Here is a 14,129-nt window from a genome sequence, read left to right on the forward strand (position 1 = left end):
CCCATTTTGAGTTGCTTTCCTTTAACAAAGCAGATCCAAGAACCTGTGGTAGCTGCAAACCCTGAGGACGTTTGGGGTGCTTGCTGCTACAAGCAGCCAGGAAGAAAAAATTTGAATTTTGTAGAAACACAATCAGGATAACACAGGACCTGGCAGCTTCTACACTGAGGGATCAAAGAGCTTAGAATATTATATTCTGGAGGTCAAAGGAACTAGAATTAAAACCAAGAATCACCTACCCAGCAAAACTGAGTATCATGTTTCAGAGGGAAATATGATCATTCAACAAAATAGAGGACTTTCAAGCATACCCGATGAAAAAACCAGAGTTGAATAGAAAATTTTACATTCTGATACAGATAAGAGAAGCGTGAGAAGGTCAACAGGGAAAAGAAATCATAAGGGACTTATCAAAGTTGAACTTTTTACATTCCTATGTGGAAAAATAATAATTGTAACTTATGAAACTTTTCTCAGTATGAGACTAATCAAAGGGAATATAAATGTTTGTGTATACACACACACACATATATATATATACATACTTACATATTTCTATATAGGAGGATATATGAGGGTATGAATATATATGTGAGTGTGTGTATATATGTGTACAGGTATACATAGAGAGATGGCACAGGACCAGTTGAATAAGAAAGGATGATACTTAAAATGTAAAGTTGATAGGTGAGAGAGGAAAATAATGAGAGGAGATGGGGAGAGACAGGATGAGGTAAATTATTTCATATAGAAGAAGTAACGGAAAACTGTTACAATGGAGGGGAAGAACAGGAAGGCAAAAGGGAATGGGTCAACCTTACTCTCATTGAATTTGGCTTAGGGAGAGAATCACATAGACACTAAATAGGGTATCTCACCCTACAGGAGAGTAGGGGGGAAGGGGAGGAGATGGGGGATGATGGAGGGGAGGGCTGTTTGCAGGTGAGGGAAGTTAGAAGCACACACTTTTGAAAAGGGACAGGGTCAAAGTAGAGAATAGAACAAGTTGGGGGCGCAATAGCATGGAGGGAATATAGTTAGTCTTTCACAATATATCCACTATGGAAATGGTTTGCGTAGCCACATGTGTACAATCTATATTGAATTGCCTATCTTCTCAGTAAGGGCAAGTGACAGGGGAGGAAGGGAAAGTATTTGGAATTCAAAGTTTTAAAATGAAATGTTTAAATATATATAATCATTTTTTTACATGCAACTGGGAAATAATCTTGCCCTACTGGAAAGTCGGAGCGGGATGGGGAAAGATATAGGAGAGAGCAGATTGGGGGAGGTGGTATACAATGGAATCGCTGTTTTGGAAAGGTGGGTAGAGGAAGAACTATATTTCAAAATCTTGTGGAAATGAATAATATAAACTAAAAATAAACATAAAATTTAATTTAAAAAGGAAATGCTCAATATTTACAAATACAAGTAGGATAAAATTCTCCTTGCTTTTATTTTTTTATACTTCTAGAAATGATATTTATGTAACATGAGAACAAAATTAAATATCTAAATTTTGGCAAATAGGAGACAAAATTTTTCTTATTTGCAAATGACACAATATAATTAGAAAACACCAGGGAATTAGGGAAGAAACTAATTAAGATAATTAGTAATATCAATAATTTAACAGAACAAGAAAAGGAATAAGTTAACAGAATAAGAAAAATTCCACAAGAATACTATTAGTACTAACAAGAAAAAGAAAAAACAATAGAGAAATTCCATTTGAAATACTTTAAAATTTCATGAGATAGCTTGGAGTTAAGTATCAATGCACACAAAGTTTATATATATATGTAAATAGATCTCTATTTATTCATAAAATTATAACAAAAATTGAACTGGTTATTTCTCATGATTGCTTATATCATTATAAATTGATATTACACAAATTCATTTACAGATGGTGCTAGGTCAGTGTAATGTGTGCATTATCAGGGATATTTTTAAAACTAGGGAAAATAACTAAATTGATTTAGAATAACAATATATCTAGAATCCCAGAGGAAATAAGGAGAAAATGTTCAAATGAATGGGTGAATCATGATCATAATCCAAACTACATTATAGAGCAGTGTTCATCAAAAGTGAATATAACCAGTAGTATTGTCACGAAACCCCAAGGGAGTGGAGTATGCTGCTTCTACATCACCATTAAAGGTTTCTATTTCTCTTTATTCAGATATGCTATTTGTTCAGGCTCCCTTGAATGAGAATCTTCCAGATGACATGAATTTAACACTTTTCCCTCATACTTTTGGCTTGTTACCCTTTTACCACAGTGCTCCAGGGGAAAGTTTCTTAAATGAGGGATTTGACTCATATCAAAGGTGCCCCTAAAATATGTAGTTAAATATAAATCAAATATTTGTTGTTCAGTCATTTTTCAGTAGTGTCCAACTCGTGGCCATATTTGGGGTTTTCTTGGCAAAAATCCTGGAGTAGTTTGGAATTTCCTTCTCCAGCTCATTTTTTTCGGGTGAAGAAACTGAGGCAAACATATTTGACACATATAAGATCCATAAGTGCACAGGGACACAAAATCTAAAAACATGATTTTTTAAAAAACTCATAAATACTGTTTTGTTCAGTGTACATTGACATATAAATTTAAATGAACAACATATTTAGCTAATTATTTTCTCCAGAGAGATTAAGATTTTAAACATTATAACATGAAGCAGGTTTCCATACTGTCACTTCAACTCAACACTGTCCAAACAATTCATTCCATATCCATGCCTTCTGACAAGCCAGAATAGGGATTGAGACTTCACTATCTTCACCAAGAAGTGCTGAAACTCTGAGACTTCTCAAAATTCAACTGGAACTGACTGAACTACTAACCTGGGCCCTCTTGAACTCACAAAATCATCTCTAGCCCTATAAAGGTTTCATTTTTTTAGTCAGTCAAGTCAAATCAGTTAATCACTTTGATCAATCAAGTAGAAAGCAAAAGAGACAGGTAGCAACCCATTCTCAAGATCACTTATCTCAAAGCCTTTCCCATAATTACTGATAGATGATAAATATCTAGTTACTTTGACTGCCATATCACCCTACTGACTCAATTGAATTTGTAGTCCATTAACCCCCTAAATCCTTTTAGACAAACCTCTAACCACCCCTCCACCCAACATTGTACTTGTGAAGCTGATGTTTGGCACCCAAGTATAAGACTTACTTATCTCTACATATATCCATATTGAATTTCATTATTTTGGATTCAACTCAGTGTTCTAGCCTCTCAAGATCTGATAATGATCAGGATAGATCCTGACTCTCAAGATTTGTTCTACTATAGCAGCCAATCATTGACAAGTCAATGGGAATTTTACTAACTACCCACTATGTGCAAGGCCTTGTGCTAAGTTCTAGGAATGCAAAGAAAAGCAAAAATTAGCCCTTTCCCTTGGGAAGTTCACAGTCTACTGGGAAAGACAGCATGCAAACAACTATGTACATACTATATGCAGAATAAGTATGAAATAATGAAGAGAGGGGAGGCTCTAGAATCAAGAAGGCTTGGCACCAGAAGACAGAACTAGGATGAATGAAGAAAAGTTTTTTGGGGAATATTTATAATCAATATAAGGAAGGCATTCTTAATAATTAAAATTGTCCAATAATCAAATTAACTACCTTAGAAAGTTATGGGTTGCCCCTCAAAACAGTTCATGCAAAGCCTGGATAGCCATTTGGTTTTACCTTAAAATAAACTCATGTTCACCTATGGATTGTAGTAAATGATCTCAGAGTTAGCTTCAAGTTCTAAGTTTCTTCTGTATGATCTTTTCAACATCATACACGCTTGATAGTCTAAACACTATTGAATAAAGACAAGATTTAGTTCAAGAGACAGAAAGAAAACAAGAGAGGGTTATTTAGTGAGAAGTATTAAGCATTCATTCCACAATTCCTTTGGGTATTGATTGGAGGACAGGTCTGATGTAAAGCAGTTTTTATCTTGCTAAAATAATTTTCAAATTGCTTGTAGTTTTACATGAGGTTTTTGGTAAGGAATGATGGGAATTTCATCCACAGAATGCCCAAACATTCTGCCAATTCAGGAAAAAGCTGATTCAGTGAAAATTCTAATTCAGCAGATTCTGTGGCATCATGTAGACTGAACATTTGTATGTGTGATCATCTTTTGACAAAACTGGCTGGATGTTATGTTTTTTTATTTTTATGAATATATCTAGAAAGTTGATTGATATGACTGAATTAAATTGGAATGGAAGCTTGTGAGCCCTGGGAATGCTATTTGGTTGGACTTGAGGGTATAAATCGGGCACACGCATCAATAAACCCTTGAGATTTCTGAGGTCTATGATTAAATAGGGGAAAATATCAGGTACTAGCAACTGCCAGCTCGCTTCCCCAACAACTCATTCAATACATTCCAGTGTTCCCATTGCCACATCATAAAAGATATGCGTGTATATTTCATTTCCTGGATAAGTGAGAAGACAAGGGGCAAATGAAGTCTCTTTAATTTCCAGAGGACTTCAGGACTGGGACATTATTCCACTAGTATGAGAAAAATCAACAAACATTTCAGGAAATTTTCTCTTTTTGGCAGAAAAGAAAGGAAGGCTCAAAATAAATTCACTTTCAAACTGATATTTAAGGAATTTTTTATGAGACTGTTGGATTTCCCTCAAAGTCTTGCTGGAGTTGCTGTGTTAAAAGGCTGTAGACTTGGTGCAATAAAATAGACATTATTTTTAATTGTTTCCTCTCAGCATTATCACATATGTGTAGTAAAAACCAAAGTGGAAAAGCAAAGTTTGTTGTTCCAACCAGCCTTCACGGGGCCATCCATCTATATTTTATGTTTAAAAAAATCTTTTGCATTGAAGGGAAATTTGGAATGGACTGGGGGCAGAAGTGAAAGAAGGAAGTTTAAAAATACCAGATGAATTACAAATGAAGAGGTACAACTGGAAAAAAAGGACAAACTGCATTCTCTGACCTAATTGGCAGGCAGTCTAATAAATTAGTCTCAGTTTGTGACTCCACGATACCAATCATTTATATATAAATAATAAAAGGCAATCAGTTTTCCAATATCTTCCAAATATCTTTTTCTGAATGCAAAGGAAGAAAAATAGAAAAGCCTTTCTGATTGGATGTTGTTATTCTTTTCTTCTAAGTGAAGTTTTGGCAACAGGTATCCTAATTACTTTTATAGCTGTTTGCTAGTAGTTTCCTCCTTGTGAAAGCTACATCTCATATTTTGGACTAGCAAAAGTAGCATATTACCATGACATCAATAAATATGATAGATATGGCATTAGTTTAGGCATTTGGTATTACCCAGATCAAAGCTTTATCCAGGAAAATGCTTGAAAAATGAATGAGTAAACTTTAGAACATAAAAGATTATTTCTTCCATCTCAAGACTTTCTCTAAAAATTCGATATGATAGAGAAACCCACTACAAGTAAATGAAATGTTTAAGAAAAACGACAAAAAAAAATTCTTTGTTAACCAATGTTATTACTTGCTTCAGGTTTGTATAGGAATAAAAGACTAATATTTTATCTTTCCTCCAAAACAACTGCAAAGAGCATTGGCACATATTAGTGAAGATTTTTTTTTCAAGTTAACCACTGTCCAGAGCTTAGGAATTGTCGTGAGTGGGGTGAGGTACTGATGACAGCATTTTTGACCATCAATGGAAACCAAATCCTTTCTTAAGTTGCCCACTCATAATTTCATAGCAAAGTCAGGCTTACCATCAAAGGGACATAAAATTCTTTAATTACCAAATAAGAATGGAGGAGGGGAAGATTTTATCTCATATTTTTTCATAACAAAAATATTTCCTGGTCATGTTTAAAATGATTATTATTTTTTCTATGGTATCTTTCCTGTGGGAAATATATCTTGGTTACTGGTTAAAATGACAAAAATAAACAATATTACATGCCACCAATCAAGAACATTTGACATCATAACTAAACTAGATAATGACAATGTACAAGCAACAGATTTATTCAAATATGTGTTTGTTTGACCCCACCTTTCCTAGATGTCTATAAATGCATGCTTTGGTCAGTCACAAGACATGGTCACAAGAACCAAGCAATAATGTAGGCATGGCTTATCACAAATTTATCCCTACCACTGCAAGTAAAAAAAAAATGAAAGAGGCAACAACAACATGTATCTGGGTTACAAGTGTCATCTTGTAAGAATAAAAGCAGCTCAGCTGATCTTAATACTAAAGTGCTTGAGATTGACAGACACCTTTCCCATCACCAGGAACATGATGATGATAATAGGAGAGTAGGTCCAGGACTTGTGGACAACTGTGTAACATCAAAAAAGGATACAGACCAGAGACCTTTCATAACTTGTATAAAAACTTTAATTTTATTGTTGTTCACTAATTTTTAGTTATGTCTAACTCTTCCTGAGCCTTGTTTTATTGGAAGAGATACTTGCATTGTTTGTCATTTCCTTCTTCAGCTCATTTTACAGATGAGGAACCTGAAGCAAACAGGATTAAATGATTTCCTGGGGTCACATAGTGAGGCAAATCTGAGGCCAGATTTGAACTCAGAAAGATTGGTCTTCCCAGTTCCAGATCCAGCACTCTATCCACTGTACTGCCTATGAACACATACTTAAGAGTAGGTTATTTGTATTATTATCAGTATACTTGTAGTTCTTGGGAAACCATGGCAAGAAAGAGTATGACAAAGTGGGAAGAAAGTTGAACTTGATATAAGGAGAAACCTATGTTTGAATCTTGTCTCCACATTTATTAACTATGTGACCTTGATTAATCCTTCCTGAGTCTGTACTTTTCAGTCTGTGAAAGAGAGATACCATTAGTATTTATGAGGTAAGTGAAATTCAAATGAAATAATGTATTTAACTTTTCTCCAAAATTTGTATATGGCAGGCATTATTATTCTGGTGTCCAGAAAGCCATCAAATAACTTGTCAAGAAAAAATAAGAATCTTAAGCTAAAAGGGAACCAAGAAGTTATCTAACCCAACCCTCTAATTTTATAGATGACAGAGAAATTGAATCCTAGATACAAGAACAGCTTGCCATATTCCTATACAGGCAGTTTCTACTGGACTTCTGGCTCTAAAACCAGGACTCTTACATTGATACCACATGTGTATACCAAAGTGATAAGCTTCAGTAAATTCAATCAATGAGAAAAGGGGATTAGGAATCCAGACACACTCCCATTATACTTTTCAGTCCTGACCTCCACAAGTGAACACAACCTCCTTTTATGTTATTTTTCCTCCTCTTATAGCTAGTCCAGATTTTCCTAGGGTATTCATTGGGTGCAGCCTGTCTGGTTGGGAAACTGTAAGGTTCTGAATAGATTCTTTCCCATTGAGTTATGGCAGTTTTCTTCCTGGCTTTGTTCATTGTATCCCTTCCCAGTCCATCCCTTCCATGCATGCATGCATGTGTGTTCAGACACCATTCCAAGAGATGGTACACTGAGAGATGCACTTATTTTCTGAGATAGAATATCCCATAATTAGACATTATTCCTGGCAGTTAAAGTGCTATCCTTTTCCTTTGCAAGTTAAGGTATTTATTATGATACTGTGCAGACTTTCAGAATGTTTTCACATTAATCACAAGTGAAATGATTATAGGTGGTAGTAAAGAACCAGGAGGACAAAGTATTTCATAATAATTAACGTTAACCCAATGGCTCAAAATTCATTTGCATAAAACTCTGCTCCTTGGCAGAGATTGGTTATGCAGTGCTCCATGCCTGCTTGAGGGACTAAGGAGACGTTAGACTCCAGAGTCTTGCATGAGGCTTTTAGACTGAGGTCAAGTTTTACAGATAAAATCCCTTTATTAAGGGGATTTATTCTGTGAAGTTTGTATTCAGTTAAAAGGCCACACTTAAGGATCTAGATTTCCAGTTGTGGCATTGAGGCTCACCCCTGCAAGATATCTATCCCTGTTTTCCATGTGGAAAACATAACCCACAGGGATAACACAGCACTAGATCTCCACCAATGAGGAGAATCTTATGCAAATGAGCATTGAGCAACAGGTTATATTTGGGTTGAATGGTTTGGGTTCAGTGCAACATTTTACTGTGAAAAAAAGGAAATCCACCCTTGAATCCAGTTGTCTTCTCAGAAATTGTCACCAGTCATTTAGTACATCTTAGAATCACAAATTTTCAGTTATCTAATTCAACCTTTATTTTGACAACACTCCCTTAGACAACATACCACCCCAAAACAGTAATCCCGCTGTATACACCTTCCCCCAATCTGCTGCCTACTATATCCTCCTCCACCCCCCTCTGACTTTCCAGTAGGGCAAGAAGAATCTCTATACCCCAGTGCCTGTATATCTTATTTCCCAGTTGCATGTAATTAATAATAATAATAATAATAAATATGTATTATATATATATACACAGTTTTTAAACATTTGATTTTAAAACTTTGAATTCCAGATTCTTTTCCTTCCTCCATCATCACCCAACCTTACTGGGAAGATAAGAAATTTAAGGTGAGATACCCAATTATTGTGTATGTGATTCCCTCCCTAAGCCAAATTCAATGAGAGTACGTTGACCCATTACCTTTTGCCTTCCTGTTCTTCCCCTTCATTGTAACAGTTTTCCCTTGCCTTTTCTATATGTTATAATTTACCCCATTCTGTCTCTCCCCATCTCCTCTCATTATATTCCTCTCTCACCTCTCAATTTCACCTTTTAAATATTATCCCTTCCTATTCAACTGGTCCTATGCCCTCTCTCTCTATACATATCTGAACACATATATACACATACTATCATTCATATGCCCATATACCCTCCTATATATATATACATATATATATATATATAAGTATGTATACCTATACATATATATACACATTTATATTCCCTTCAACTATTCTAATACTGAGAAAGGTTTCATAAGTTACAATTATCATTTTTCCATGTAGGAATGTAAATAGTTCAACTTTGATAAGTTCCTAGTGATTTCTTTTCCCTGTTTACCTTTTCATGCTTCTTGTATCAGAATGTCAAATTTTCTATTCAACTCTGGTTTTTTCATCAAGAATGCTTGAAAGTCCTCTATTCCACTGAATGACCATATTTTCCCTTGAAACATGATACTCAGTGTTCCTGGGTAGGTGATTCTTTGTTTTAATCCCAACACCTTAGACCTCCAGAATATCATATTCCAAGCCCTTCCATCCCTCCGTGTAGAAGCTGCCAGATCCTGTGTTATCCTGATTGTGTTTCCACAATATTCAAACTGTTTCTTCTTGGCTGTTTGTAATATTTTCTCATTGATGTGGGAACTCTGGAACCTGGCTATAATATTCCTAGGGGTTTTCTTTTTGGGATCTTTTTCAAGAGGTGATAGGTGAATTCTTTCAACCTCAATTTTCCCCCTGGTTCTAAAACATCAGGGCAATTTTCCTTCAGAATTTCTTGAAGGATGATTTACAGGTTCTTTTTTAGATTGTGGCTTTCAGGTAGTGCAATAATTTAAAAATTATCTCTTCTGGATTTATTTTCTAGGTCACATCACCTGTTTTTTATTTTTTTTTTAGATCTGTTTAATTATATCTTGATTTCTCACAAAGTCACTAGCTTCCATTTGCTCCTATCCTAATTCTGAAGGAATTATTCTCTTCAGTGAGCTTTTGAGATTCTTTTTTCCATCAGGAAAATTCAGCTTTTTAAGTCATTCTTCTTCTCATTGGCTTTTTGAGCCTCTTTTGCCATTTGAGTTAGCCTATTTTTTTTTCTTTATGCACTATTTTATTTACACATGTTTAATTGTGAGCAGGTTATTAGGAACATAAAGATGTGTGGTAGAGTAATTGCAGGGAGGAGAGACATAGCTAAACATAATGTAAATCATTGATCCTAAATATGATATTCTTGTCATTTGCTGTAGCTTTTCTGGTCCTGCTCAGGGACACTGGGTAGTGCCTCAATCCCAAAAGACCCAAGGCCAAGATCCTCTTGCTACCAGTGGCTGTTTACTTTCATCTCCACCTGCAGGTGCTTTCATTGTCTGGATGTACTTGACCCAGTAGGAGTATTCAGGTTTTTTTAGTCCCTGGTGATTCGGGAGCCCAGGGCTAAATTTTTTATAGTTATCTCCATTAACATGGGGAATGAATTCTGGCCACAAGGCTGTAGTTTCTAGCATCGTCTTTGATAACTGAAAAGGATAATTGGGATTTCCCATCTTGACAAAGTTGGTGAAATACTTCATGATTTTAAGTGACAGGTTATTTATTTCCAGAGTAAACTCTTGTTCATACTGAGGATAGAAGGGTATTCCAAAGGCATACTGGACATCAGCCAGCAACTCCATGCTGCCCTGAGAGAAGGTTTCAGGAATGTAGTGCACATAGATGTTCCCTTGGGTTTCCCTAGCCCAGTGGCTGGCCATGTCAATAATGGGACAACTAATAAATAGTCCTGGTAGCATTTTCCAGTGCCTTGGAGAACGATGAGTAATCTTCAGTTGAATTCTCAAGGGAAAAATACCGTGTAGCTGCTTCTTTAATTCTGGTGTCTGAATTCTCTCCTCCCAGGGAATTCTGCAGAGCTTGGTAAAAGGCCATTTTGCTACTGGTTCTGCCTTGACTTTCTTCAAATTTCTTAATAACCTTTGCTCTGTTGATCAGCCCATCTTGTTGAGAGCTTCCAATGAACAGATTCACTTTCATCCTCAGAGATCCCTGCAATGCTCTGGTTGGAGTCTCTTGTAGATAGATGACATCAGCCACTCGTGCCCAGTAATGAAAAGGGTCATTTATTGCTAGGAGCTTGGTTTGACCATCATTAAGAATTTCAGCAGGTTTCTGGTGGAGGCAGGACATCATATCACCATCAGGAGAAGTTGAACAACTGACTTCCTGGGAAAGAGTTGCTGCCTGTTCTTGAGACCTTTTCTGGGTAATCACTGCTGTGGAAAAGAGGACTGAACCACCCTCTCACTTTGTCCTTAGCAACTATGGGTTGATAATTCCGGAAACCACCACAGCTGCTGGTGATCTGAAGTCCCTCCAGCCAGTGGCTGGTCAGGTGGCCCTGAGGCTAAAACCTTGGGATTGTGCGGGGCTGGACTTGGCTCCCAGAGTGCTGTTCTGGCCGCTTGCTGCTAGACAGCTGGCCTGTCCTCAGTGTCATTTTGTGGGTTCTGTAGCTCCAAAGTTTGTTCAGAGTCACCTTTTCCATGAATTGGGGGAGGTGGAAGCTGGAGCCCCGTGGAAGTGCTGTTTCGAGTTAGTCTATCTTTCAGGAGCTATTTCCTTCAATCGGATTGTTGACTCTCTTTTCATGATTTTCTCGCATCATTCTCATTTCTCTTTCCAATTTTTCCTCCGCTTCTCTTATTTGGTTTTCAAAATCCTTCTTAAACTCCCCTATGGCCTGTAACCAGTTCTTATTTTTCTTGAAAGTGCTTGGTGCAGGAGTTCTGACTTTGTTGTCTTCCTCCTGTTCCATGCTTTGATCCTTTTTGTCGCCAAAAAAAGAATCCAAAGTCAGATTGCTGTGTTTGCTTTGCTTCCTTTGCTTGCTCATGCTGCTACTCAATTACTTGACTTTTGAGCATTTTTCCACAGTAGAACTCTGCTTCCAGAGAGGAGAGCTTTGCCCCAAATTGCTGGGGTTTTCTCAGCTGCCAGAGCTTTTAGCTGCCAGGGCAGCTATTGGCTGCCTTGTCTGAATTCTCCACTGGCTCTGGCACCTCTCATCCACCCCAGGATCTCCACTCTAGACAGCAATCCATATCCAAGCAGGTTAAAGCAAGAATGATTACCCCTCAGAATTATTGCTTGGTCCCCCTACAATCTGCAGGCCAGGAGCTCTGAAGCAGCCACATGGCAGCCACCCTCCCGAAGCCACCTACCACAGCCACTTCTCCTTCCAGGGGGGCAGAGGCTGGACCGCACTCCTGTACCCCCTGCTCCTAAAGTCCACTGACCTCGCAATTTGTCTTTGACATTTATGTGTTGATAATTCTGGAAACAGACATAGCTGCTGGCGATCCTCTCTCCTAAATTCCTTCTAGCCATGGCTAGTTAGGCCACCCTGAAGTTAAAACGATGAGCTCATGTGGGTCTCAGCTCTGCTTCCATCACTCTGCAATGGACCCTTCCTGCCAGCCTTCTGGACTCTCTTCAGTGGGAGGTTTGTTTCTCTCTCTCACTTTATGGGTTCTGTAGCCCTAAAGTTTGTTTAGAGTCATTTTAATAGGCATTTGATGTGGTTATGTTGGAAATGCAGGGAGTCTTCCTTCTTCTATGCCGTCATCTTGGCTCCTCCCCTAAATTGCTTTGCAGATATCTCTGGGCAATGATAACTACAGAACATTTGCTCATCATATTTTGTTCAGTGAGTTCCATGACCCTTGCCTAAGACAATTTTCAGTATATATAATTGGGATTATATATATTTCAGTCTCATAAGCACAAGCTCAGTGATGACTATAAGCTAATATTATCCCCAAATATATCATTGCTTCAAACCCAGTTGGAACATAAGTTGATGTTCAATTAATGACCTATATGAGTTTTTAAAATTTTTTCTCCATTGTACAGAAACGAATTTAATAGTTAGAAGGGACTGCAGCACTCATTCTGTCCAATCCATACATGAAACTAATTCCCATTATGAGATACCAAATAATCAGTTTTCAGCTTCTCCTTGAAGATCTCTAAGGTGTAGGAACCTACTACCTCTCAAAGTAGCACATTTGGATATATCTAATTGTTACAAAGTTTTTTCTTTATATAAGCCTACATTTTCCTTTTTGTAACTTTGATTTATTGCTCCTGATCGGTTCTTTTGGGACCAAACTGAATGTATCTAATCATTCTTCAGCATAATAGCCCTTCAAATGCTGAAGGTAGCTATCATATCTTCTTCTGGGTCTTGTCTTCTCTAAGATAAACCTCTCCAGTTCCTTCATATGATCTTTATTTAACAGACTCAAGGCTCTACATCACCTTGATTGCTCCCTCCTCCCCCCCCGCCACCCCGTAAATACCTCTGTCAATAAATTTCTTAAAGGGGCGGCCAGGTAGCACAGTGATTAAGAGCATTGGCTCCAGTGTCAGGACGACCTGGAGATCGAATCCTGGGCTCAGACACTCAGCATCACACCCAGAAATAACTAGCCGTGTAACCTTGAGCAAGTTACTTAACCCTGATTGCTTTAAATAAAATAAAATAAATTTCTCAAACTGTGATGCCTAGAACTGAGCACACATACTCTAAATGTGGTCGAATAAAGGCAACGTACAGTGAGAATGCCACTTTCCTGATCCTGGAAATTCTATCGCTTTTAGTAATATCACATTAGCTTTTTTGACTCATGCATCACAGAACAATTGATGCCCCACCATGATACCCCCATCTGATACTTGTGAAATTGATTTATCTACATATTTCATCTTACTAGATTTAACCTGATATTTTATGCTATTTAGATATTTTGAGATCCTGTGTGTATATAATATGGTGTATTAGTTATTTATCCCAGCTTTCTTCCATCTGGGAGTTTGATGAACACATCTATGCTTTATCCAAGTCACTGAAAAAAAAATGTTAAATAGTCTACATCTGGTAAACTAAACACTGATCCCTCTATTATTCCACTGGAGACCTCTTGCCACTTTGACATTCAACTGTTTATTCAAATTAATTTTTAATCTTAGGAAATACTTCATTCCCATTAGGTTACCTAAGATAAAAAAAAATGAAAATAGCAAATGTTGGAGGGATGTGGGGAAAATGGTATATTAATGCACTGCTGGTGAAACTTTTTGAGAACAATTTAAAACTATCCCAAAAGAGCTAAAAATTGTGCATACCTTTTGACCCCACAATATTGCTATCAAGGGCTGTGCCCCAAATATATGAAAGAAAAAAGAAAAAGACACTTCCGTACAAAAATATTTATGGAGCTTTTTGTAGTGCCAAAGAATTAGAAACTGAGAGGATGCCCATCAATTAGGGAATGGCTGAAGAAATTTTTGCATACGATTGTGTTGGAATACTAACTACTATGTTCTAAGACATATTGAAGAGTATGGTTTCAGAAAAACCTGGAAAGACTTA

At 37.0% G+C, this 14,129-nt stretch overlaps 1 protein-coding gene across 1 annotated transcript in view; it reads right to left on the bottom strand.

The window, feature by feature from the left end:
* Positions 1-12,082, bottom strand: part of LOC138152793 (thyroglobulin-like) — a 32,435-nt gene extending 20,353 nt beyond the window's left edge. The window contains 3 exon segments of the mRNA XM_069076865.1: positions 10,035-10,477; positions 10,479-10,968; positions 11,917-12,082. Of these exon segments, the coding sequence (XP_068932966.1) occupies positions 10,035-10,477; positions 10,479-10,968; positions 11,917-12,082 (1,099 nt within the window).
* Positions 12,083-14,129: the final 2,047 nt, after the last annotated feature.

The sequence above is a fragment of the Petaurus breviceps genome, unplaced genomic scaffold, assembly GCF_028583685.1.
Source record: "Petaurus breviceps papuanus isolate PSGF00001 unplaced genomic scaffold, PetGlider_PUasm1.0 90925, whole genome shotgun sequence".
NCBI lineage: Eukaryota > Metazoa > Chordata > Mammalia > Diprotodontia > Petauridae > Petaurus > Petaurus breviceps.